The sequence below is a fragment of the Callorhinus ursinus genome, unplaced genomic scaffold (assembly GCF_003265705.2).
Source record: "Callorhinus ursinus isolate GAN/ISIS: 27379988/994484 unplaced genomic scaffold, GSC_fseal_2.0 scaffold12, whole genome shotgun sequence".
Taxonomy (NCBI): domain Eukaryota; kingdom Metazoa; phylum Chordata; class Mammalia; order Carnivora; family Otariidae; genus Callorhinus; species Callorhinus ursinus.
Genome location: NW_027397074.1, coordinates 46,174,957 through 46,201,470, shown reverse-complemented (window position 1 = coordinate 46,201,470; position 26,514 = coordinate 46,174,957). Strand labels below are relative to the sequence as shown.

At 52.9% G+C, this 26,514-nt stretch overlaps 1 protein-coding gene across 7 annotated transcripts in view; it reads right to left on the bottom strand.

Annotated features, from left to right (window-relative positions):
- The window catches only part of ADCYAP1R1 (ADCYAP receptor type I), a 57,970-nt gene that overhangs the window by 5,588 nt on the left and 25,868 nt on the right, over positions 1 to 26,514 (bottom strand). For 2 of the 7 annotated variants that reach the window (XM_073899027.1, XM_025873311.2), the window contains 12 exons: positions 24,510 to 24,530; positions 23,410 to 23,451; positions 20,937 to 21,049; positions 20,204 to 20,301; positions 19,588 to 19,720; positions 18,535 to 18,688; positions 18,047 to 18,107; positions 17,427 to 17,496; positions 13,403 to 13,494; positions 6,379 to 6,462; positions 2,897 to 3,026; positions 1,480 to 1,521 (listed from right to left, as the gene is read on the bottom strand). In XM_073899027.1, the coding sequence (XP_073755128.1) occupies positions 1,480 to 1,521; positions 2,897 to 3,026; positions 6,379 to 6,462; positions 13,403 to 13,494; positions 17,427 to 17,496; positions 18,047 to 18,107; positions 18,535 to 18,688; positions 19,588 to 19,720; positions 20,204 to 20,301; positions 20,937 to 21,049; positions 23,410 to 23,451; positions 24,510 to 24,530 (1,040 nt within the window). The remainder of the gene's footprint in view (positions 1 to 1,479; positions 1,522 to 2,896; positions 3,027 to 6,378; positions 6,463 to 13,402; positions 13,495 to 17,426; positions 17,497 to 18,046; positions 18,108 to 18,534; positions 18,689 to 19,587; positions 19,721 to 20,203; positions 20,302 to 20,936; positions 21,050 to 23,409; positions 23,452 to 24,509; positions 24,531 to 26,514) is intronic. The other 5 variants (XM_025873312.2, XM_073899028.1, XM_025873315.2 and 2 more) reach the window with 5 other exon arrangements.

Sequence of the window (26,514 nt, the reverse complement as noted above, 5' to 3'; positions counted from 1 at the left end):
CCTCATCTACCTGACTGCTCTGCCGGGGCCCCTCCCAGGCTGCCACCGCCACCTCCTGCAATACCCACTGACCCAAATGGCAGCTCGCAGCCCTCCAGGCCACCAATGGGAAAGGAATGCCTCTGAGGAGCTGACCTTAGCCCCTTTTCCCAAGTCACTGCCTGAGCAAGGCCTTCGAATGGCTTCTTGTTCACTCCACGGGCCTTGGCGCTCCTCGGGAAGTGACTAGCTCACAGGATCTTTCAGGGAATCTTAAAAAGCAGGTGCTTGGGGCAGAAAGATCAGGGAAGGAGCACCCCTTCCTTCTCAGACCATTAACAGTGGGCTGCGCATCAGAATTACCTGGAGAGCTTTACAAATCCAGATGCCCCGACCATATCCCAGAACAATGACATCAAAATCTCTGGGGTGAGGCATCCATATGTTGTAAAGCTTCCCCGGGGATTCCAACATGCAGTCAGGCTCGAGGATGGCTAACTAAGGTGCTCTCTGGGTGAACACACCCCCACGTTGCTCTTAGCATGGTATGCACAGGGCATGGCCAGCTTCAGCCTCCACACCCCCCCTCCACAGTCCAGCACCTCTGCGTGGAGCATGGACTGCATGACTGCAAGTGAGTGGTCCGAGCACCCAGCCCTCCAGTTCCAGCTGCCACCTCCCCCACAGGTCTCCTGGCAAGCTCCACGTGCTCCCACTCCCTGCCTCCCCCAGCCGCTCCCTGCCGGGCTCTATCGCCTCTCCTTATCTGACCTTTCTGGAGGCTGTCTTGGCAATCTCTGAACCCAGGCTTCTTGTTTCTCAGATGCACAAAGGGGAAGCGCCTGCTGAGGTCACACAGCCACAACCCAAGCACAGGTGCAAAGACTCCTACCCACTCTCCACACCCGTCTCCCTCACTCAGCCCCCACTCCTGTCCCAGCACCTCTGTTCTGGACTCTGTTCAAAAGCATCACCCGAACAGACTGGAGCAGGAGGCCCTAAGACCGTAGCTCTGGAAATGGAAACTGCGAGAAGGTTTCAGGCCTCTCCCGGGGTCTCTCCCAAGTCCCCAGAATCCCCACTCTACAGGGGATGGGTTTGGGCGGGCAGGTGGGCCTGCTGGGGTCAGTGCTGAACTTTGGGCAGCTCCCCACTCAGCACCCTGCCTGGCACAGCCTCATAAACTATAGGTACTATTTCCTGTGCCTCGGCCTTCCTCTTTCCATTTCTCTTTACTAAGGTGTGTCTTACAGTGCAAGCCCTGCCAGGCAGGAGACACCTTTACAGGTCCAGTTGATGCCTTGCACAGCAGGCAATGTGGGAGAGATTCTGGCACAGGGTGGAGGCTGACAGGAGACCCTAGCACTGCTGCCCTCCCCCAGGAGCCTGGCATTGCCCTGGTCAGGAGAATCAGCTCTGGTGGGCAGCAGGCTATGCCCCTGTCTGCTCCCCAGCAATTCCCACCTCCATTGCTATGAAGCCAGAGGGCCAGAATCTTACCTCCCCATTCAGAAAACAGTAGAGAACAGCCACCACAAAGCCCTAGGGAGAGAGAGCAAAAATAACCTGAGCATGCTAGCAAGGGACCTTGCGCACAGGGAGCATAGGAAGCAGAGGAAATGGGGAATGACACCAGGAAGCAGAAACATACAGTGACCTGGATGGGGGGGCCCCCTGCCCAGGAATCTGTGGTAAGATGGGAAATTTCTGCTGCACCAAGATGGCCACACCCAGGAGGCCAAGTGGCTACACCCCGGCTTTGGATCTCACATTCCCTAGGTCAGATCCTTCCCATCCCCAAGGGCCAGCTCTATCCAACTTTCTGCAAGAAGCCTTTCCTGGATGTCCCCAGGATGTTCTCTGGGCTCCTTAACCAGCTTGCAGGACCCTGAGGGCAGCACCGCTCCAGGATAGAACAGACCTGTGTCTTTATCCCCACTCCCTCTCCAGCCCACCCTTCCTTGGCCAGATACTCTTATACACAGCATACAAAAAACACCATGAGTAATTGCTTGACACAGAGTAGGCAGCTAGCTACCCTGCATATGGTCTTTACATGTACTCTTTGTATTTAGAACTCCTGTGCTAAGATAGGAATCCTGGGCTCTGACTCCCAGGCTGGGGCTGCATCCACACTACTCCCAGCCTCACCAGGCTAAGAACCCTAACAGGTAAAATGGCCTTGAATTAAAATTGGGGGAGGGAGAGATTAAGTCAGATACACTGAATAAGCTTCTGACCATCAAGAAGCTGGATCAAAGAGCTGGGTTAGGGCAAGGTGCTCTATCTGGGGACACGCAAGGTTGTCACTGCTGCCTTCACTGACCCACTTGTGCAGCCATCTGTTCATTAACTCACTAGGCATCCTCACACCAACGCGCTCACTCCTTCACTCACACGTTCACAACCCCACGTACTTATGCCTTCAGGCATGGATTCATGGTCCCCCCAACACGCTATTCCCTGGATCATTTATATTTCTGTTTGCTCATCCACATCTTCAGCTCTCTATGGCCAGGTCTTGTGCTGGGGACCCCAACGTGGGTAAGACAGAGCTCCAGTGCTCATAAGAGGCATGGTCTACAGGCTGGGAGTCAGGATGTGGACATGGAGGTCTCTGGAGAGCACTCTGCTCACACCCCAGGCTGAAGGTGAGGGATGGGCAGCCCAAGGGAGGCCTTGCACAAAACACGCAGATGTAGCCACAGGAAGATATCAGTGTGTGTTCTCATAGAAGCTACTCACAGGGTAGACAGCAGAAGGGGCTCTCCCAGCTCCCTTCTTTCTAGTGCTATTTCAGAGATGGAAACGCAAGGTTGAACCTAGGTTAAAGAACTTAGAACCACTGGCTGGTTAAGGGCCACAGCCCTGGCTCCCCATGAACCCCCCCCCCCCCCGCCATACCCACTACACCTACCTGGAAGGAGCCCAGCCCCAGCTCAAACACAAGTCTCTCCCTCTTGCTGACATTCTCCGGGGAGAAGGCAAATACCGTGTAGTGGATTCCAAATAGCGGGATGAGCAGCAGGGTGGACCGGGCTAGCCGTCTGTCAGGAGAGAGTAAGACAGTGCTCTTGGGGCTGCCAGGTCTTGATACTGGAGCCCTGGAAGGCAGAGATGCTAGTCCCAGCTCCTCGTTCTTGCCCAGAGCCAGGGCTCCTGTCCACAGACTCAGGATTCTCTCCCAGTGCATGAGGCCTGGGAGAGATGGTGGCCAACACAGCAGGGCTTCCAGAACACCCTGGGAGGTTCTGGGCCCACATCCCCTCCCTCTAGGCCATGTCAGTATCCTGCAGAACCACTAAAAATGCACATGTGAGTGTGTGGTTTACAGACACCCCTTGTGGGAGGTGCAAAACCCTTGGGAAAAGTGAAATTGGGACCAATATGGAATTCAGAAGGTTTGTGACACGATGGACCCTCAAGCAAAGCAAATCGTCTCCTGCTCTGGATGGAAGTTCCACGTACCTGAAAAGAGCTGCCCCTGGGGGGCCACAGAGGCAGTGGCTTTTTCTGAGTCGGGTTGTCAGGGACACTCATGGAGAGTGATGGGGGAGTACTGATGAGGGAGGGGGTGGGGGGCACAGGGGGTGGGCCAGAGAAGGAGAGACTCAGGAGGGATCCAAGGAAGGATTTACCGACTCCGGGAATAAACAAGCACCAACTAAGCCAGAGGAACCTACCACCTGGGAAACAGTCAAGGGAAAGGAGGCTGTCCACTTGGAACTTGAGGGGGAAGGGAGAGATAGAGCCAAAGGGACCTCCTTGTGTCCAGAAGGCTGCTCTTCTGGGATTCCTCTGCTTGCCATTGGCTACTAGGCCCGGTGAGGTGGGGCTCTGCTCTGAGGGGCGGGGACACAGAAGCCATGGTATGGAGTCCAAAGGGTCCACATTGCATGTACTTGTGGGTCCTGTTCTGTTAGAAGGGGTGTTCCCAGAGGGTCTCCAAGAGTGGGACCCCATCTTTGCCCACCACAGGGTACCGGCTCCCTCTGGATCTCTGGAAGAGCCAGCCCTGCCCTTGCAGGTGTGGTGTGCCCCCTGGGCCATCGGAGTGGGGGTGGTAAGTGGGAGGTCCGGCTCCCCTCCCTCTCAGTTCCTGTCCATGGGGGTGGGCAGTGGGGGGTGGGGGGATGGTCCTTTGATTTGGGACAGTTACACATGTGCCCTGCCCTCTTCCCCATCCCAGCCTTTCTGGGAGTCAATGTTCTGTGGAATGTGGGGCCTCCAGATTTCAGGAGAAGGTGAATGCATGGGGTCTGCGTGAGGGCCTTGGCTTCCCAGTTTCGACTGAGAGAGAAGGAAAGAGTGAGGGGGAAGGAAGAAAGAGAAGCAGAGAAGACACGGAGGAAGGGGGAGGAGAGGCCTAAGAAAACCTTCAGGTGGACCAAGGCTCAGCCCTGGAAGCAAGGAGCCCCACGCGGACCGGCGCCCGCCCCTTCCACCCCTGCCCACAGGCAGCCAGTTCTGCAGGGTCCGGGTGCCCTGGACCAGAGCTGGTGCCAACCGGATGCGAGCGGGTCCCACTCTGAGCCCAGGTGTGGTCCTCGAGTGGTCTGTCCACTCCCAGACTGTGGCTCCTTGAAGGTGGGCATGGTGCTGCCCTTACCAATTACCTTCCCCGCCCAGCTCGTGCCTGGCTGGGGGCTCACACTCAGAAGGTGCCTGCCCAGGAAGGGACAAACGAACACACAGGCCATGGGAAAGCCTCAGGGTTCTGAAACCTGACTGTGACCCGGGGCACGGGCCCTGCTCACCTCCGTGTGCCCCGCGGCTGGCAGCAGAGGCAGCAGGGGGTGATGGCTGAAGAACGAAAGCCCAGAAAGAAGTGGCTGGTGGCTTGGAAACGCAGGCACGTGGGTACCTGCGGGCCCCTCTATGACCCTGCCCGAAGCGGCTACCTTATAAGCAAAGTTTAAGTGAAGGGGCGCCTGGGTGGCTCAGTCGTTGAGCGTCTGCCTTCGGCTCAGGTCATGATCCCAGGGTCCTGGGATCGAGCCCCGCATTGGGCTCCCTGCTCCGCGGGAAGCCTGCTGCTCCCTCTCCCACTCCCCCTGCTTGTGTTCCTTCTCTTGCTGTGTCTCTCTCTGTCAAATAAATAAATAAAATCTTAAAAAAAAAAAAAAAACTTTAAGTGAAGGGGCTCGGGAGGAAAGGTGGTCCTGGGATGTGCCTGTGGTCCCTGCCCTCCTCCCTCCCTCCACGGACCTGTTTGCAGGGATTCGTCCCTGCAGTTTGACAGTTCTTGGAAACCAAAAGGCCAAACCTCTCTAGCTTTCAGGGGAGAGTGGATGGATGGGTTCAGTGTGTGAGAAGCAGGGACCTTCCAGACATGAGCTCAGGCCCTTCCAGTCCCTGGCCAGGTGGCAAATGGCAGCAACGGCCACACTTTCCCTCCCTGGTGGCTCTGCAGCAGCCCTGGAATAGTCGGGGACTTCTGCCAGGGACCCAGGGCATCCCAGTCACCCCTTTGGTAGATAGGGAAGTGGGGAGGGGTCCGAAGTTCTGGGACCTCTACACTTCAGAGCTGACCGGAGGCCTTGGAATGGGGACACGTGGTGTGAGCCTAGGGACCCCTTTGAAGACAGTCACAGAATTACCCTACAATCTGATTAAGCCACGGAGACGGTGACACAGGCCTCGGCCTCTGTCCTTCTGCCCCAGGGAGGCATCGATGGGCAGAAGAGCCCTAAAAAACACAAGGCAGAGCTTCTGATGGTCAGAGCTGCCCAAGTTATGGTGGGCTTCCCCCACTTCAAGGAATTTCCAAGCAAAGACTGGTCTTCAGTTTGAGATGCCCTGGGGCCTTAGTGCTGAGGACTCCCTGGGTTCAGATCCTTACCCGGCCAGGGATGTGACCTTGAGCGAGTACTTCCCCTCTCTGTGTCCAGTTCTCTCATCTGTACAATGAGGTTATTGCAAGGACCCACCTCACAGGGTCACTGTGGGGATTAAGCCACTTGGCACACAAAGTGTGAGGGACGTTCCTTGGGGTGAGGGTCCTGTCCCACGCAGGGGATCAGTCTATAGGAACTCAAGCTCTAAGGCTCTTAGAAAGAATGTGGTGGTTGCCAAGACTGAAGCCCAGAGAAGTGGGGGATTCAGGGAAAACCACATATCGTGGCAGCAGCAAGGAGGCTTCCTGGCCTCCGCGCCGGGCAAGCCCCGCTGCTCCCACCGGGCCCACAGCTCCGTCCCCACAACCTCCCCACCACCCCGCCCCGATGGCTTGAGGTTGCAGAGAACTCACAAGACACACAGACACCAACATGCAACAGCGCAGAAAGCTCGCTCTGTGCCCTCATCCAGCTAGCCGGCAGGTGCAAGCTCCCGGCGGCGGCAGCATGCGGCCCCCTCCCCTCCAGGACTCCCGGCCACAGCCACGCCACGCACACTTACAGAGTTATGGTGGACAGTTCTGACATCTTGCAGGAGTGCTGCTGAGCCCGCTGTGGCTTGCAGTAGCATTTCTGCACGCAGCTGCTGGGTGTGACAAGATCAGCACTTCTGTCAGCTGGGGGCATCGGGCAATGAAGGAACTGAGGTGGACCTAGAGCGACGCGCGGCTCAGGGGAGGGCAGAGGAGCCCAGGTGCAGAGACAGGGCGGGCGCGGTGACACGGAAGAGAATGAGGAAGCCAGGGGCCAAGACATGGTCAGCTCTGGACCTAGAAACGCATGCCCAGACGTGGACGGGTGTGTGCATGGAGACATACGCACACAGCAAGCACTCGCACTGGGTCCACAGCAGGTAAGGGGAGCTGGAGGGCACGTGTGTTCTGAAGGTGGGGGGCAGGCCTGGGTCTCAAGCAGGGGCCTGGAAGCTGTCCACTGAGTCGGCGCCAGGCTCAGAGCACGGCCTTGCCGGAGGTCCCTCGGCAAGATGGGCAGCTGGAAACACATGCCTGGGCCGACCCAGCCTGAATCAGGCCGGTTCTGGCCTTGGGTGTTCACTGGTCTTTCTCCTCTATATCACTCACTCTTCCGCCTGGACCTCCTCCTCTCTGAGTTCCCAGGCAGCTCAGCGTGGGCAAACCGGGGCAACAGAGGTGGGATGGATGGAAGAGATGGCTAATTAACCTAAATCTGCGCTATCCAATAGGACAGCCATGACCCATCTGCAGCTATTTGAATTAAAATTAAATTAAATTAGAAATCCACTTTCCTCAGTAACCCTAGCCACATCGCAAGGGCTCAACAGCCACACGTAGTTAGTGGCTCCCACATTGGACAGCATGGTCTAGGGCATGTCGATCCCTGCTGAAAGTCCTACGGCACGGTGCTGGGCTAGACTTCCTGATCAAAGTCCAACAGGCAGGGGCTGAAGGCTGACAGGGGCACGTTTTGGGCACTGGCCCACTGCCTGCAGAAACAAATCATCTTAAAGGAGGCGTCCACAGGGGAGCCCCGGGTGAAAGGCTTGCTCTATATTCCACTGGGTGAGGCACAGAGCTTCTACTTCCTCAGAGAAGTCAGGCTGAATTTCCATCTGTTCTAGCTCTTCACGGGTCCTGCTTATGCTTGGGTGGGGACAAGCCACAGAAACTTCTTTTCCTTCTCTCATAAGCATGTAAGACCGGGATCGAGGGCTGTGTCACCTCATCAGACGGCAGAAGAGTGGCGGCCTCCACAAACCTTCCTCGGGCACCATGTGGCATGGAGCCCTAGCACCTGCAGGTGACCTGAGCTGAGGGGATCTAATGCACATGGGAACAGAGACACACAAAGAGACCAGACCTTGGGCATTTCACCGATTCGTAATTTGTGATTCTGGCTCTTTGAGAGTAAGTCTGAAGGGCCTTGACATGTGCAGACATGTCATTTTGCTGAGGCAAGAATCAGTCACACACTTAAAAGATGAGGCAAGCCGAGGTCCCCCCAGGACCCTTGCCTCTGTCAAGTGCATGGTTTTCGTTTAAAAACTGGCACCCCTTGGTTCACACCGCACGGTGGGGTGGGCACTACTGGCCCACCTTACAGATGTGGGATGTGAGGGGACGGCATGATGCTCTCCCGCCCAGACCAGCGGCATTAGCACCACCTGCAAGCTTCTTAGAGATGCAGAATCTTAGGTGCCACCCCAGCCCTGCAGACTCAGCATCCACCTTTCCACAAGATCCTGAGGTGATCCACAGACAACTCAAAGCTTGAGAAGCACTGTTGTGAGGAAGTCACGTATTTGAGAAGTTTCTTCATGTGTCCTCAGTGAATGTCAGAGGTCTTGTTTCATATACATACGAAGAGATGGATGGACACGTGTAAGTGTTTTTCTCACAACTTAAAAGAACTTAATTGGACATTCGGGAATGGGAGCCATTCTTGTCTCCAGATTTATCCCTGCCTGGCCCAGATCGAAAGGTTGGCTACTTTCTCCTATAGCCAGTGGCCTGATTCCTCAACCGTGGCCTGGTTGGCGCCCAGGAGTCTGAGAGCCCGAACCTCAGGTGCAGCCCCCTACGTGCCAGGCTTAAGCCCTCAACCTGAATTCTAAAGCTTCAGCTGCTCTCCTCTGAGACGGCTCCTCCTTGAGCTCCCAAAGGGTTGTCCCTGCCCTTCCTGGGCCCTGGCCACAGTAAATACAGACTCCTCTGATTTCTTCAGAGTATGCCAAAGGCCACTTAGTGGCAAGTGAGCTGGGAGATCAGACCCCCGGTAAAGACGTGGGTCTCTGATGGGAGGGGCAGGACAAAGTGGGGGAGGGGGGCTGATGCCTGGGAGGGCTCTCAGGAGAAGGATCTAGGGACAAAGGTAAGTGCCCTTCCTCCCAAACACTCCACTTCTCCCAAAACTTCAATGGCTCTGTGCAAAAGGACCCACTGAAAAGAATACAAAAGGGTGGCAGAAAAGCCAGAGACAGGTGTGACAAAGGCAGAGATGTCGTAACCTCTAAAATGTTACTACGACTGGTGCCAAAGGGGAAAGGAATTTAATCAAGAGGAAGACATAACCCTAGACTGGCTGGTGAGCTCAGTTCTGATTTGGACCCAAGGGAAGATAAGAAACAGGCAAAGGTGCTGGGTGGGAATGGATCGGAAGGCTGGAGATCCCCACAGCAGGTACAGGGCCCGTGCCTCCATCTGGAAACCAGGGAGCCTTGGCTCACAGGCCTGGTTCTGCCAAGGCTTTGCTGTGTATCTGCAGGAAGGTCAAAGCCACTTCTGGGTCTCAGCACTCCCGTCTATAACCCAGGGAGGAAGCACATGGTTTCTTCGATCCCCACTTTGGTCACAGGCTAACCTCCATGGATGCTCTGGTGCTTTTCGTGTGCAGAGCTACCCGGGCTGGCTGTACGTAGCCCCAGGGAATACCCGACAGAATGCTAGACAGAGACCCCTGTGGGGGAGCTCTTGGAGGGCAGCACCCCTGTCTATTCCGCCCTGCTCCTAGTGATCAGTGCAGCACTGGGTCACTTGGCAGGCCTGCAGAACATCTCAGTCTGAACTGAACCTTCCCCATGGGGTCCCTCGTGGTACTAAGATGGTGTATACCCCCGGAACCCTGGCCCAGTGCCCAGGGAAGCACTGCACACCACACTGGTACTCCAAACCAGAAGCTCAGCTCAGTAGATCTTGGAGCTTCCCTGCCCACTGCTACCTCCTCCCCCACCACTGAGGACAAGCTCACGCTCTGTGCCCCCTCCCCAGCCTGGCGGGGCCAGGCAGTCAGGGCGCCTGAGCTCAAGGCTTTGTCTAGACTCTGACTTGCTGGGTGGTCTCAGGTGGTACCACTTTCCATCTCTGGGCCTCAGTTTCTCCATCTGCAAAACAGGAGTAACCATTCCCCGCTGCTGATCCTTAACAGGAGTTGTGAGGATGCGGTGCTCCTAGACAGGGGAGGGGTGCTTTGGAAGTGGAAAATGGAGCCCCACATGAACTGGAGGCCTTAGGCTGTGGGCTGAGTTCCTGGACTGACAGCTTCCTGGCTGCATTTCCTGCCATGACAGAGCCTGTCTTTAGAGTCGGTGCCGTCCTTCAGACACCGGGTATGAAACAGCCCTGCTGACTATCAACATCACAGTGTCTCTTCCCTTCCCCTTCCTTTACCCCAAGAGGCCATGCAGACCTGCTCTGTGAGGTCCCCAAGGGAAATACGTGTGGGGTTTCCCTCCCCCACCTCAGAGCCAAGAGGTGGCTTCCCACGCCCATCCTGCATCGGGGAGGCCGCTGGGAGGACAGCCAGCTCCTGGAGGCAGGCGGTCTCAGCACACTCGGTGCCCGCCCAGGAAGCTCACTCTCCCCTTTCTGAGCCAGCTGGCTTCTCACAGAGCTAAGGGCCGGAAAGGGCCGACTAACCCTGACCCCAGCCTCAGGCTGAGCCCTAGCCCCCACCCCAGACCAAAGGGAGCCAGAGCACATGCCAAGCCCTGACCCAGGCCCACGCTCCATGCCTGGCCACTGCCCCAGGCCTGAGGCCAGCCCCTCGTTCTGTCAGGAGCATCAGGTGAGGGCATGGGTGGCTCAGCGCCGCCGCCCCCTGCGGGGGTCCAAGCCCCCAACAGAAGCCATGTCTCAAACCCTTATCATCTGAGCAGCTAGAACCAACCTACAGGAAAGGGAGTGAATGCTGGTCTGAGGGCACCGGCAAGGGGTCCTCTCGGGCTTTCTTGGGGACTCCCAGGCTTATATTTGTTCTGGAAACAGAGGAAAAAACCGGAAAGCTGTTGTGGGCAGATCTGAAGGGGCTTCTCAGCCCCGCGCATACCTCTGGTGGCCCAAGGGGACTCGGGCACTGCCCTGAAACCTCCTCTTCCACCAGGTCCTGCCCCTTCCCATCCCCCCCACAGTCTCCCCTCTCCGACAGCAGACACCTCCCGGGCCCAGAGCACTCCAGGTGGGGCAGTTCTCTACAAGGCTGGATCCCACTGGGGCTTCTTCTTCCAGGAAGCCTTGTTTATACACTTATTTAGCACCATCTCTCATCTGTAACTTCCTGGAGGACAGGAAAGACGGTGCAGTCAAGCTTAGAGCCAAGGGCCCTGCTATACCAGAGCTATGACCTCGCCCGGTCCTACTGGATTCATTTCCCTTCACTGACAACTAGTTCTCTCAGCTGTAAAATGGGGATTATCCTGAACAGTTGGTGACTCAGCCCACCAGATTCACTGGGTGTTTCTGAGCATTAAATGTGCATGGACTGAGCGGCAAGTGCTGCTAGGAGCTCTGCAATCCCCAGCAGCATCGTCACTTTGATTATCCCTCACTGGGTCTCCCTGACCCTGCAAATGCTCACATATGTTGCTAAATTTCATAGGATCAAGTTGGTCCCTTATCCCGCGTGAGCCCCACCCCGGCTTGGAGACCACATCTGAGCTTTCCATCTCTGGGGCTTCAGACAAGCAACGGAAGCAAACCAACTAGCTGGTTCTTTAAACACTGGCACTTAAACATATAAACCATTTGACAAACGTTTGTCTATGCATCAGGAAGCCTGGAAGACTCTACAGCTCCACGTCTGTGGTAACTCGCAAGCTCCCAGCCCCACCCTTCTCTCCACCAGACCCTGGGGCTTCTTGCTGCCTGAGCTGAAGTGTGTGTCAGGGGCCGTGGAGTGTCCTTATTTAGGATGCAGCTGGGCCCCTGTGTGCATCCCTGCACAGGCTGGGGGAGAGGAAGCGGGGAGAGCCTGCCAGAGAAGAGATCCCAGGAACCGAAGAAGAAGAAACACTTCCTACCAGGAAGCAGAGAGTGGGGGGAACCAAGGCTAGAGCTCAAAGGAGAGAAGAGGCCGGCTTGGCTACTGCTAGCCTCAGATGTCTGAAATAACCGCGTGGGAGCAGACACCAGGGCAGGAGGGCTGACGCCAGACGGGGACGTGAAGGGAGCACAAGGGCCCTGTTTTGTGGTTCTGGAGACTAAGGCAAGGATGATCCTTTGAGGGCAGTCAGTTGCAGGGAGCCAGCCCCATGGACCCCTCAGTGCCAGGTCTCAGAGACTTTATGACTTATATGCATGAACAATTTTTGATGACATAACACATACATATAAGCATGGGTTGGTAAAAACTTGCAAAAACATGGAAGAAAAAAGACAGTAAATGGATAGCAAAAAAAAAAAAAAAAAAGGTGGAGGGTCTTTTCCAATGTAATGTAATCATCCTAAAAGCAGGGAAAACAAGGCTGACCAACCCAGGCCCTGGGCAGATCCCCCACTCCCACAGGAAGGACTTCCACAAGGGGAGGTGCCCAAGTTGTACCTACAGACCAAGGGCAAGCTCTGCCTCCCTGGGGAAGCCCCAAGGAGAGGAAGGACCTGGGACTGGTCTGTGGATCCTGCGTCCCCTTCTGTCCAGGACAATGGTCAGCTGGGGTCTTTCTGCTGTTCCACTTATCCATTGGCAGCCACCAAGGCTCTGAGCCCCTGGGATGGGGTCACCAATGAAGGCAGGACCAATCCCCCACCAATGCCATGAGAAGACCTCGGCCCCTTCTAATCTGCCCCCTTCTTAAAAAACTGAGGAGGCAACAAGGTAGAAAACCATACGGTTTCTACCTTGCCCACGGAAAGAATCCTAGACTGCGCTCCGATGTTCTGTGCCCATCTGGCCCTTCCAGCCAACCACAGGGGATCAACCTTGCTCCCCAGCATCAGAAGTGTACCCATACCCCATACACCCAGCTGGTCATTCTCCTGATCATCAGGCAAGATGTGTGAAACAGAAGGTACTTAGTCTGGTTCAGAACAGGTGGAGGGCTGGGGGAAGGCTGACAGAGCAAGTGGGACATGCTGTTAGGGATGTGACTACAAAAATACTTGTAGAAAACAAGCCAAATGGTCATGGAAATGGAGAAAATGCTACACTCAATGTTAAGGGTTGCCCGCAAACCCCATCGATCTCACACATATCAACTGTCCCTCTGCTCAGGGAGGAGGGAGTTGCAGGAGGAAGACCAGACCCAGAGATAGAGCTGCCCTGAAAGAAGGTGGAGAAGAGAAAGGACTCCCCCCTTCTAATACCCAGACCAGCAAAAATGTCCACCCGGCTTGCTAGTGGGGGTTGAGCGACTTGTACACGCTGGACTGGTGGTGGGGACATCATGCAACAGTGCATCCAGTGGCATTCATGAACTTCCCATAGTCCCCAAATCCCCAAAGGAAATCCAACTACTAAACAGCTAAGACCCTAATTACCCTAAGGATAATACCAGATTCTGGTATTTTCCATCTTGATTCCTAATGGGACACAGGATCTGACCGTCTCATCCTCTCTCTCTTCCCTCCCACATAATCACCATGCAGATTAGCAACTGGGTTGGCTAAAGGATAGGCAGGCAACTACATTTTAAAGGCACTTTAATCAGAAAGAAATCTTGCAAATGCCCCTGCTAGTCTACCCTGCCAGCAAAACCTAGGCCTTCTCCTGTGACCTGAGTGCAGGGCCCACACAGCTGTTGGAAGGGATGATGGTGTTCATATAATGGTACTTACAAGTAGATGCTGGATTCATTGCCTCCCATGTCTGGAGACTGAAGTTTCTGCACAAGGATGATGATGATGCCAATGAAGAGCACAAAGTTAACCTGAAGAGCAAAGAAAAAGTAGATGGAAATGATTCCGGGCAAAGACTGTCCACACCCCTGCCTTTGCCTGGACTGTTATTGCCCCAACAGGACCCTCCACAATCCAGTCAAAATCCCTTCTAGACTTATAATCCAAGATGGCGGCATGAGAACACTCATTTACCTCACCACTTACTATTGCTAAAATGACAGAAAAGACAGAAGAAAAAGAATTTCATAGAAGTACTGAGGAACAGGAAAGATTATCATGAGTGAGCCAGAAAAGTAGGCGATTTCTAGAAGAGAAAGAGCAAATAGGATCAGGGTCATGGAAAACAATACCAAACAGAGAAGAGGTTCCTGCAGAGGTGGAAACTGTCCTCTGGAGAAACTCCAAGTTCAGGGTAATGGAACATGGGGAACAAGAATGGACAACCATAAGCATTATTAATTAAAGGACTGCCTGGGAATGGCAGTAACAGCATTTACCTTCAGAGAAAGATCAGGGATGAAAATCTCTCTAAACAGTGAGAAGGGGGGGAGGACGGGGAGCAAATAAATAGAAACAAGGCACAAGGAGAGGACCACAAGGCAACAGCCTCCGAATGTAGCCAAAGCAGCTACAGCTGGAGAAAAAAAATGTAGGGCTTAATACTAACTTATGAAAAAATAATAAATACTGAAGATAAAACAACTAAGCATTCAAATCAAAAGCTAGGGGGAAAGTGCCACACATTTTACTTTCACAAGAAGGAAATTAATAAAGATAAAAATTCATTATAAAAAATAGGGAGAAAAGTGGAGTTGATCGATAAAAACTTTATTTTGGGGTCTGGCATTGTTGGTTTGTTTCCACGTGCTCCACAAAGGCAGTTCTCTAAGTCTTCTTCCCCACCACCAGCCCAGGGCCTGAACAGTCCCGGGAATTCAGCACAGTACCTGCTGCTCACTGCATAGGTTAGTCAAATCCAAAAGGAGAAAATACCATTAAATAAATTTAGGGATGAGAATGAGGACAACAGATGTACAGAATATTTTAAATCATAAGAGAAAAACAAAATGGGAAAATTGAAAGAAACAAAATCAAATCAAGAAGATGTAGAAAATCTGAGTAGAGAAATGACCTTAGGAGAAATTTAAAAAGCAATCAAAGATGTGTGCATTAAAAGGCATTGGGCCCAGATTACTTTACAGACCAGTTTCACAACACCTTTAGGGAAGATGTCATTTACAGACTACTTCATTGTTTAAAAGCAAATAAAAAGACAACCTCACAAATTGCTTATCAAGCTAACAAAACTCTGCTACAACAAAGAAAACATACAAATACATACACACACACACACACACACACACACACACACACACACACAAAACCAGAGAACTTACAAAGAGCAATGCAAAAACTATAATCCAAATATTAACAAATAGAATTTAGTAGTGCATTAAAAGAACAAACAGATCATGGTCATAAAGGCTTATACCAGAAATGCAAAAAAAAAAAAAAAAAAACCAAACTCAAAAACAAAACCAAAAAAACCCAAGTCTACTAATATTTCTTACATTAACATATTAAAACAGTAAGCTACCTTTACCCCCATAAGATCGGTGAATAGTTCGATAATCAAAACATCAACAAAGACATGAGAAATGAGTACTCTTGTATTCTGCTCATTTGATATCTATGAAAATATTAAATGTACATACCCTTGTCCCAGAAATTCCACTCCTAGAGACTTATTCTAAAGACATATTCACACATACTCAGATATGCATGAATATATCCATCGTAGCATTGTTCAGAAGAAGAAAAATTGGAAATTGTAAAAGTCCATCACTAAGGGAAGGGACCACTCCAATAAATGTTTCCAAAACACATTTGATTTCCTGATTTTTAAAATACACACTAAAATGAGCCAGGATTAGAAACTTTCCTAATTCAATGAAGAATGACTGCTCAAATCTATATAGCAAACACCATCCTCATGACCCCTAAACCAAGGAATAGGGATGCCTGGGTGGCTCAGTCGGTTAAGCATCTGGCTTCGGCTTCGGTCATGATTCCAGAGTTCTGGGATTGAGTCCCACATCGGGCTTCTTGCTCTGCGGGAAGCCTGCTTCTCCCTCTGCCTGCCACTCCCCCTTCTTGGGCGCACTCTCTCTCTCTCTCTGACAAATAAAGAAATAAAATCTTTATAAAAAAATAAAATAAAATAAAACCAAGGAATAAATGGTATAAATACTGGAAAGAGTAAAACTATTTTCATATACAGATTACATCATTTTCCTCCTAGAAAACCCATCAGAACCAACCGAAAAGGGACAGGAATGACTAAGAGTTTAGAAAAGTAACCAAGAAAAGAAAAAATGCACAAAAACAAACAGCTTCCCTATGCACCAGCCATAACCCACTAACACATACAATGATAGAATGAGTTCCAGACACAGCACACACCCAAACTGGAAAACACTTTAAAGGTAAATTGAATAAGACAATGGAAAAGCTGTACAAAATGACTCTATGGGAAAGACTAAATAAATGGAGAATCAGGCCATGTTCTTGGAGAGGAAGACACCATATTTTAAGAAAATCACTTCTCTGAATTAATTTATAAATTTAATGCAATTTCTCTAAAAATCTCAACCACACTCTTTTTGTAACTTGACAAGGATATTTGACAGCTCATCTGAAAGAGTGACTGAACAAGAAAATTTTGAAGGAACGGGGCGCCTGGGTGGCTCAGTTGGTTAAGCGACTGCCTTCGGCTCAGGTCATGATCCTGGAGTCCTGGGATCGAGTCCCACGTCGGGCTCCCTGCTGAGCAGGGAGCCCGCTTCTCCCTCTGACCCTCCCCCCTCTCATGTGCTCTCTCTCCATTCTCACTCTCTCAAATGGATAAATAAATAAAATTTAAAAGAAAATTTTGAAGGAACGAAGAATAAAGAAGGGGATATTAACATACCAGATATCAAAACCCACTACCAGGTTATAATAACTAGCACTAGGGGGCATTCACCGTGGAAACAGCCAAACAGGTTAGTAACATAGCATAGAATACAAGTAGACTATACTGAATGTTCATGATAAAGTGACATTTCAACATAATTGAGAAACAAGGGTCTATTTAATAAAAATAATTGAAAGGGTGGAATATCTGTCTACTGGGAGAAAAAGAAACTAAAGATGATTAGATAACATTTCAGAACAAAGAAATAAAAATTTAGCTAGATTCAGGACATATCTATAATAATACAATCCATAAACATGTTATAAAACAACTAAGAATACTTTTATGTCTTAGGATTGGAAAAGCCTTCCATAATGAGAAATAAGTTTCAGAATTTACAAAGACAAAGCCTGACAGTTTGTATAAAATTATGCAGACTTGGAAATATACTTGCAACATGCTTAACAGATAAAGCGTTACTATCTTTCAAACAATTAGAAAGACAATTGAGCAAAGCAAGCAAAAGAGAAATGAGCAAGAGAAATAAACAGGTAATAATCAGAATAAAAACAAATTGTCAATAAATGTTTGGGAAAAAGTACCTCACTGTGCTAGCAATATGGAGAAATTCACATTAAAACAATGAGCTACCATTATCCCCCAGGAGCCTGTGCAAAAATTTAAATGATTGATGTTACAAGCACAGGCAATGATAAGAGGTACGCTTTCCAACCCATCAATTCCATTTCTAGAGATTTAGTCGAAAGGAATGCTCATGCTCAAAACAGTGCACAGAATTGCTCCTAGTAGCATTTTTCATTATGAGGAGAAATGAGAAAATATAAATGTCCAACACATTTAACTAGCGTATCCATGTTGCCAAATATAATGTAGCCAGGAAAAAGGAGAAGGCTGGCTTGTGCAGTAACCTCTGTATTTGTCTCCTTCTTCTGCTTTCTGCCCAGGCCCCCGTCTCTTCCTCATCCTTGTCCCAAGGACACTCACCATTATGGAGCCAACCACAGGGCCTTTGATCACCCACCACAGAGCTGTGTTGTCATTCATATCCCAGCAGCTGAAAGACAGACAGACGGAGAGAAAGAAGAGAGATTAAGCTCAGGTCTGGGAGCCTGCAAGCCAATGCCCCCGGCCCCACTGTGGCGCTTTGCCCCTGCAGCTCTCTGACCAGGGGCTGGCTGGAGAGTTTCCAGGCATGCTGCAGACCCAAGCCCAGTTCTGGTTCTTCTGGTGCCTTGGTCCTTCCCTCTGCTCCCTGTCAAGGCAGGGAGTGAAGCCCCATAGTTAGAATCACCAATGGGCTCCTGGGCAAGGGCCATGTTTCCCCCTTCAGGATTGTGAGGGTGTGACCTCACCCTCGAAACCCTTCCTCCCCTCCGTAAAAGGAAAACAGACACTCAGAGCTGGGCCCAGAAATACAGAGGGACTCTGAAAACCTTGCACATTCTCACTAGCTTCTGGCTGAGATGTGGCTGGGCGGGTCCACCCGTGGTGCGATCAGGGTGCAGGCAGGGGCTGGGGATGGGGGTACAGTCTGGGCAGCCACTGAGACCCACCTGTAAGAACCTACTCGGGGCTCTGGCCCTGGCTCTTGGGCACGTACTCACCCTGTGTCATCGAAGTAGAGCCTCAGCATAGCCCACACAGACACACACACAGTTGGGGTCCCTGGGAGAACAAAAAAAGGAGCCTGGTGATAACAGGAAAACCAACAGGCTCCGGGGTCCGCTCAGATTTGGGGCCCCTGGGAGCCACTGTCCCCCAGTCAAACAGGGGGTTCTGGCCCATGGGGCAGGTCTCCCTTTCAGACCTGGAGTCTTGGGGACCCTAACTGTCCCTCACACCTGTGCCTCCTGGGGGTCCCCAGGCCTTTGGCTATCTCACTTCTCAGGATTCCCGAGCATATCACATCCTCCAGACGGTGGGCTTTCTATGGGCAGGAAGAGCAAGAAAGGGTCCAAGAACCAGACGTGTGGCATCTGCTACGGGAAAAGACAGCGCCTCCCTCCTTTGACCTAACACTCCCTGACAGCAGCACCGAGGATGTAGCTGGCCTTGAGGCCTGAGTCTGTCCGGGCCACAGCCAGTGACCTACCCCAGCCTATAATGGTGTACCAGTAGAAGTATCTCCTCTCAGGAAAGAAGGTCTCCACTAGCAGGGTGAAGAGGTACAGACCCTCGATGAACAGCCAGAAGTAGTTTGACACGACACAGTAGTGGAAGAAAACCATTATGGCCTTGCATTCCACCTGCGGAGAGGGTGGGGAGGGTGAGGGAGGCCGGAAGCCCCCTCTGCTGCCCCCCACCCCCAGCCCTGAAAGTCCCGCCCAGCAGGAGCAGGGAGAAACCAGAGGGCCCTTCAGCTCTGGCATGCTTGGGCTCAAACATCCCATGGATCTAAAAGACTCCACATTCCTGGATTCGAAGAGTTAAAAATGGCGGCATCCTGTGATTCTGAGTCGAAGCTGCCCATGGAGGCAACTCTACATGTGTCAGAAAAGGATGGGGGTAGGGTGAGCACGGGGCCCGCTCCCCTCCCTAGGCTCCTTCTCCAGCCCCTCCAGGTAAGGGGAGTACAGAGGAGCCCGCAGGAGGCTCCTGAGTCAAATAAAGATTTTAGACATCAAGGGGGAGACTCCCGGCCCCCAGAAATCTCAGACAGATCCCCCTGCCCCCTCCACATGTGCCCTCTTGGGTCAAGACCCTGTGCTCTGGGCTGTTCTTTCCATCTTATTCCATCAAAACCTATCTCCTCTGCTCACCTCCAGAGTTATGAGAACTGGGGAGATGGTCTGGAGAGACCCAAGCCAAGCAGCCCCTCGGCTCTGCCACCGGTTAGTTAAATGACCAGGGGCCCGGAAAACCCTCTCTCTGAGCCTAGTTCCCTTCTTGGGCAAGCGAGCCTTGGCGTTTCCACCCGACGCTCCACATCTGCTCGGCCAAGTACATACACAGACTGAGGGACAGAAAAGGACACGGAGCAGGGGTCTCGCGGGTTACTAGCAACTCATGGTCATTCCCGGATTTCTGCATTCACTGGGGACAATGCCTTCGCCCGCGCGAGAACACCTGGATGGTGGGGGGAGGGGGGGAATCACAGGGAAGGGAGCCCCGGAAGGGCCCTCCCACCAGGGGCCAGCGCACTCACCGTGGAGATGAAGCAGTGGTTGTTGTCCTGCTCCGCGTAGAGGATCCAGTCCTTGATGAAGACGGAGATGGCCCTCAGCATGAATGACACGAACAGGTTCATGTGGATGAAATTGCGGGTGCAATGCAGCTTCCTACACCAGCAGGCCGGGGGAGGGAGAGGCCTTGAAGCAACAACCCCACAGCAGCCCCTCCTCCGCTCCGAGATCGGCTCCGGGCCAACTCCGCGGCTCTGTCTCAGGGGCTCCCCACCTTCCCACCTCCTTCCCACCCCTCTAAATCCTCACTCACTGCCAGGCCTTTGTTGCCTGGCTCCAGGACTCTGAGAGACCAGACCTCCCCCTCCTGTGGCCTCTGTCCCTCTAGACCAGGAGAGTAAACGTGAGGCATGGAGGTCTCCTGCCCAGGGTCCGCCCATGGCCCCGGGCATGCCAGCTGCCCTCTCTCAGATCGAGTTTCCCATCTGTTATCAGAGGGGTGGGGGAACTGCCTTCTAAGGGGCCTCCAGGGCTGACATCCAGGGGAGAAGGTAGGAGTGGGCGGGACAGAGTAAGGGCTCCGAGCTAGGGGGTGCTGCACTGGCTTGAACGCTGCGGGTATGTGTCGGGGGTCCTTACCGGAAACGACACAGGATGACCATGGCAGTGGTGAGGGTGACAAGGGATGTGCTGTAGCCAACTGTGTACAGGGCCTTGACTGACAGGTAGTAATAATCCTGGAAGCAAAGCACAAAACGTCCAGGGCTCCACATGGGGCTTGCCCCAGCCCCCAGCGCCCTCGGGCCAGGGCCTGCCCACCCCAGGGGTCCACCACCCAGCTCCTCCCTCCTCTCTTCGCCTCTTGCTGATCTCACCTCCTCCTCTCCCCCCCCCCCAGTGCCTCTTCTACCCTGCCCCCCACCCCATCCCCCATGAGCTTCTACTCCCCTCCACAGTGTCTGTACTCCGCCTCTGCTCAGTAAATGCTTGCTGAATGCCAGAGCACTGACCAATCAGAACAGGCATCACCTTGGCCTGGAGAAGCTCCCAGGAGGCCCCCTGCTGGGCCCTGCCTCAACCCTTCAGTTGCCAGGCCACAGGAAGGACGCGTGTCCTGGAAGAGTAGCCAGGGAGGTAGGGGCCGTGTAGTGGGGGCTGGGGGAACTCAGGAAGCAAAGCAGACGCTCCTTGGCCCAGAATGAGTGAATGGAGGCCTTGCCCTCCGTGCGTCTGGCTTGGGTACACAGCAGGGGCTCACGTGCTGCCTAGGGACACGTAGGCCCAACAGGAGCCAAGGCCTTTGGTGGGGACACCCGGTCACCAGCCTCCTCAGCCCCACCCCTGCCACCTCCCCGTGGGGACAGCCACTCACCTGGTCCCCGGGCTCGTATTCATCATAGTCATCAAACCCACACGCATCTACGTAATGAGGGAACGGCTCTGACCATCCATCCTCAGTGCAGTTCCGGCTCACCACCCTCATGTCTGCAGTAGAACAAAAACTCAGTGGGGCATGGGAATGATTTAAGAAAACCCTGCAATTCTTACTTGAAAATTACTTCTTAAGTGAGAATTTCTAGAAACCCATATGCGCATCTGGGAAGATGGTGATTGAAGGTTCATGAAATTTTCCACCGTCCGCGGGAACATAGCAATTGCTGGTGGCCTCAAGCTCAGCCTTTACACGAAGGACACTGGGGAGGACAAGGCACAGCCGATCTCTTAACAAGGGCTGAGGGGACCGGGCCTCCCTCTCTTCTGGAACTGGCAAACGCTCACTGACCAAAGGCCGGAACCTCTTCCCAAGGCCCTGGGTCAGCACTTGTCAAACGTCGGTGAACAGGCATGAATGATGTGCGATCACCGTTGCAGACTCCAGCCGCCAGCGCACTCCAACCCCCGGATTCTGGTCCAGCAGTCAGCTCAGGCGACTCTGGAGCTGGAGTGCCCTTCAAACATCAGGAGCTCTGAGCCTTGCAACAGCTGCAAGATCCCGCACCAAGGGGACACATGCATGGCTTGCTTGATTAACAAGGACCAGACCTCCATTAACCTAGCGCCAGATCTTATTAAGATATGTATTTAGGTTTAAAAAAAAAAAAAAAGAAAGAAAGAAACTTTTGTCCTCCCAGGTTTAGAGGTCTGTTTCCTGTCACTAACGTACTTTAATTTCCTTTTGATAGACTGTAAAGGCCATTTCGTAGGACACCAAAGGGGAGGGAGTCATTTACAGTCTGTAGGGTGGAATCTAGATTGGTTTTGGCCCCGCCTGGGGCCTTTTAGCCTTTAATGATTGCTCGTTTTATCTTCCCCTCTCCTGATTTGTCTGTAAGGGTGAACCACGGCCATCCCGTGGAGGGGAGAAGGCAAGCAGCCCCCTCTGCCTCCAGCCCTGGACTGTGGCCCCAGACCGACCCCTGTTCCCAGACTGGCTTCCTGGGAGTTTACCTGGCATCTTAGGGCACGTGGCAATGGTTCTTTCTCTCACAGGATTCAGGGGCCAGGAACTTGTGTAAAACAAGACACTTCCACAGAAAAGGAGCTCCAGCACCCATGTTGCTGGAAAGCTCCCCCTGCTGTGGCCAAGGCCACCTCTGGGGAGGTGAGGAAGGAGGCAAGGGCAGAGGCCAAGACAAGAACCCCCTCTACTTTTCCAACCCCACGTCCTCGCCAGCTGAGTTGGAAGAGCTGAGGCCAAGTCTTTCCTTGCCAAGAGAGTCAGAAACACACTTCCTGGGACTCTGGGAAGAAGCAGAGGGTGGGTGGCCCTGCCACAGAGGACAGCTCTGCCCAGAGTGGGGAGACTACTGGTCTCTACCGCTTCTCGAATTTGGAGTCCTGTGACATAGGACAAGGAGGACGCCTGACAGGCCCAGGGAGAGGAGGAGTCAATTCTGTCCCCCGTTTTGATGCCAAATTCCTCCTTCTTCCAGCAAATCCACGTCAGTCTGTTACTAGCAACCTCCTTCCAAGTCCCTCTGAAAGTCTGCCTGTCCCGGGGGAGTTACAGCCTTGGCCAAGTCCCTTCCCATTCCTGGGGCTCCTCTCCTCTCTGCTTTGCCCACGGCAGGGTGGTGGGAGGAGGAAAGGGAAGCTGTTCTGAAAAACAATTATTTAAAAGTGTCCCAGAGGTAGAAGCCATTTCCTTTCTTTTATTTTCCTCCTTTCTCTGTTTCTTTTTATAAGACAGTGTGGGCACAGAGGCATATAAACCTTTTTGTTCAGAACTATTCCACGATTTTGCCACTCTATTGTTCTGATGGAAATCTAAAGAAGATGGACTATTCTCTAGATTGTCAAAACCTTGCAGTGACTGCGCCCCCTTCACTAGACTATTTTGCCCCAGCAAATTCGCAGGAGCACAGGATTTTAGGGCACTGGTTCTCAAAGTGGGCACCCTACCCAGACTAGACCATCAGCATCACTGGGAAGACTGGCTAGATATGCACATTCTCAGGCCCCACCCCAGGCCCGCTATATCAGCGACTCTGGGGGCAGGGAATCTGAGTTTTAATGAGCCCCCTAGGTGACTGAGGTCACACTGAAAGTCGGAGAACCACCGTTGCACCTGGGAGTTCCAAACTATCAGGAGTCATCGAATCTAGGGGATTTGTACTTGGAGTCCACAGTGTGGCTTCGAGAGATCTGTGCTCCCAGAAATTGTATGCACAACGTTCTGTCTGAGCACATGAGTGCAAGTTTCTGTGGACAAAATCCACAGCTTTTCCAGAGATCACACAGCCACAGAAAGGCCCTGCTTGCCCCAGAACCGGGCCGCCAAGCTCCGTGTCAGCACATACCCTCCCTCCAGCCAGCCCATGGTGGGCCCCAGTTTATCCCCTCACCTGAGAGATCCAAGGAGTTACTGTCAGGGAAATCGAACTCCCCTGCAAAGCACAGAAGTGGGCATGAGTCAGCACACATAGCCATCAGCGTGCCAGGGCTGTGCGTGGTGTACCCTCTACCCTGGAAGGTCAAGGCCATCCCTGGTCTGAAGGACAGAGGTGGGGTCTCAGCCAAAAGGCTGCAGCACACACAGTAGCCACACACCTTTCTGACACGCGCGCACACACACACACACACACACACACATACACACACACACATCCCGTGCCTTCTGGCATCAGTCCCATTTGCTCTGTACTTCTGTGATGCTGATGATGGCCCATGACTCAGTTCTCCCCACTGGGCCACAGGAAGTGGAGATGGGATATCATCAGGAAGGTGGGAGGGCCTCCGGACTGGGAGAGCAATGGAAAAGGATGACGGGGCCTTTTCCAGAAAAAGGCAGGAACAGCAACACAGGTCCTGGACTTGGGTTTCTTCTTGGGTCTACAAGCCTCCATCTCAGCCCCCAACTGTCTCATCCAAGGGAGCCCAGGACTTCATCCATGGACATTTTTTCTCTCTCTCTCCTGACTCTTTATACCACCTCCATCCTTTTCTTATGGCGAACCCCCTGCTAGCAATGAACCCTCGTTTCCTTTCCACTTCTCAAAACCCCGTTTCCAACACATAGCTGACATGCCACCCCCTCCAAGACGCCTCTCCTGACCTTTTCATTACCCTGCCTGCATGCTGCATAGTTAGGTCTCTCAAGCTTGCCCTCCATTCCAGTGTCAAGGCCACTGAGGATGTCAGTATCTACATGGGCTCACACACACATTCCGGCCTGTACAATGCTCATTTTCTATCCCGTCCACAAGTGTGTCTCAGCCTCCCAAATCAGCCCATGAGCACCCCGAGGCCAAGCGCTGTGTCTTCCATCTGCCTGTGTCCCCCACCTCCCCAAATGGCTAAGGGCAGGCGGTAGAGGCGGGGAATCTGGTCCCTGAGGAGCAACTCATGCCACCCCCACCCATTCCCAGCAGTCAGAACTGGGTTCCCGCTGGATGGACAGATGGACAGATGATCAGCAGCCTGTCCTCTCCAAGGTTCCTCTTACCAATGGTTTCTAGCTTCCACACTGAAACAGAGAAAGAGAGAGAACCCAGAGGTGAACGAGGGAGCTAGAGTTGGGTCTGCTCTCATTGGGTCCTGCTGAATTCCTCCCTCCCCCACTCCCCATGCCCAGACTTTGCCAGGGACCCAGGGGCATGAGGACTGTGGGCTGGGGGTGGGCCAGACACGGGAGACTTCTACCTCTCCCTCCAGAATGCGACCCAGCTATGGAGAGATGAGTAGAGGCATTCGAGAGGAGGAGGGGAGCTCGGTGCCCCTGTGTCTTCAGTAGCCTGCAAAGCAACAGCTACTACAGCAAAGAGATTCGGCCCCGGGAGCCATGAAATAGAATGAGAAATGCCATTCTCAACTTTCTCAGCATGTAAGGCAAGTCTCACTAACCCAGCTTTGCCAACAGAGATGCTAAAGGGCCCTGCCTTAATGAGCCATTAAGGATCAGGTGTAAATAACACATTCATGGTGCAGTTGCCAAAGGCAGGGACAGAGTGTGAAGGAAAGTTTTCCTTAAAATCTTAGTTCACCGCTGATTCATTTTGCCTTTTTGTTGTTGAAAAGAAGCAGTCTCGCCATGGTACCTGACCCAAAGCAGATGTTCAAGAAGCCTCAGGTAAATGATGAATGAGAGGGCTACATGAACGGAGGAAGTGAGGAAGGCGGTTTCCATAGAAATGCTGCAGGATGTGGCTGAGTCACCAGCTGCCACCGCACCAAGGGCCCCCATGCACACTGTACCCCGAGTTTGTCTCTGATTCCAAATTCACTTCCTGTCTGGCTCTGGGGCCACACCCAGCCCCCCAGCTGTCAGGATGGAAGAGCCTAAAGCCATCCTCCTTCTGGGCTGGCAGGTCTGGAGGTAGGAGGTGTGGCTAAACATCCAGAAGGGGAAGTGGGAGGAGGGCAAGGGAGGCATCTTATCCAAACCTTGCCTCCCCTGGTCTTCGGATGGGTCCCTGCACCCCAACATACTGCCACTCTCCCCTCTGCCACCTCCCACAAGCACCTGCCCCTCCAGGCAGCGTCCCGGTTGCTGGAGTTCCAGAAGTGAAAGAGAATATGCCTTCTGCCTCTCCTAGACAGGTCGGAGGATGGAGGGAGGCAGGACTCCGTAGTGGAGTGGAGCTCGAACACTCTCCAGGTCTAGAAGGACACTGGCCTAAGCCTTAGGTAGGTGAAGGAGGAAGCTGAGGACCAGGTCACAAGGTCCTGTGCATGAGCACCCAAGTGACTCAGATGCCTCCAATCCCCTCCAGAGTCCCTGCCGTCCATCCTCCCCTAAACAAGGCCCCAACCCAGGGCTCAGCAGTCAGTGGGACAGTTCTCAGGACATCACCTGCCTGAAGCCCAGCCCCGCCTAACTTGGTGTCCTGCTTCCTTCCACAGCCACAAGGAGTGGGGTGGAAGACCAGGGTCCAGCTCTAGGCCCTTCCCAGAGTTAGGGCAGACTGGCTGGAGAGCAGCCCTTCTTAGGAGTCTACAAGGTCCCAGCTGAAAGGTGGGAACTGGCCTAGAGAGGCCAGCTCACACCCAAAGAAGAGATCTGCACGAACCCCTCTTTGTCAGACCCTTCCCCTTGGAGATGTGGTCATTAAGGCCTTGTGCCTTTTCTCAGAGCACTGCCCCCCTCACTTCTGCCCCCTGTCCCAATATCCTGAGTCACACAGCTCAGACACTGCCCACCCCTAGGACTCTCAAATGGGTCTGGGGCCCCTGAATATCTCCACAGCACATCAGTGCCCCCCCCGCCAAGATCTCAAACATAGACATGTCCCAAGCTGAGCTCTTTGTGATACCATACCTAGTATCTAAGTGGGTATGCGGGTGTGTACATGGGTGAGTGTCTTATGCCCAGCTGCCTGAAGGCGTCTCATTGTGTGTCCATCTTTGGGTATCTCTCTGGGCCTCGGAGCATCCCTGTATGTGTGATACTGATAGTAACACCAACTAACACTACTGACCATTAAAATATGCCAAGACCTGGGCTACCATGT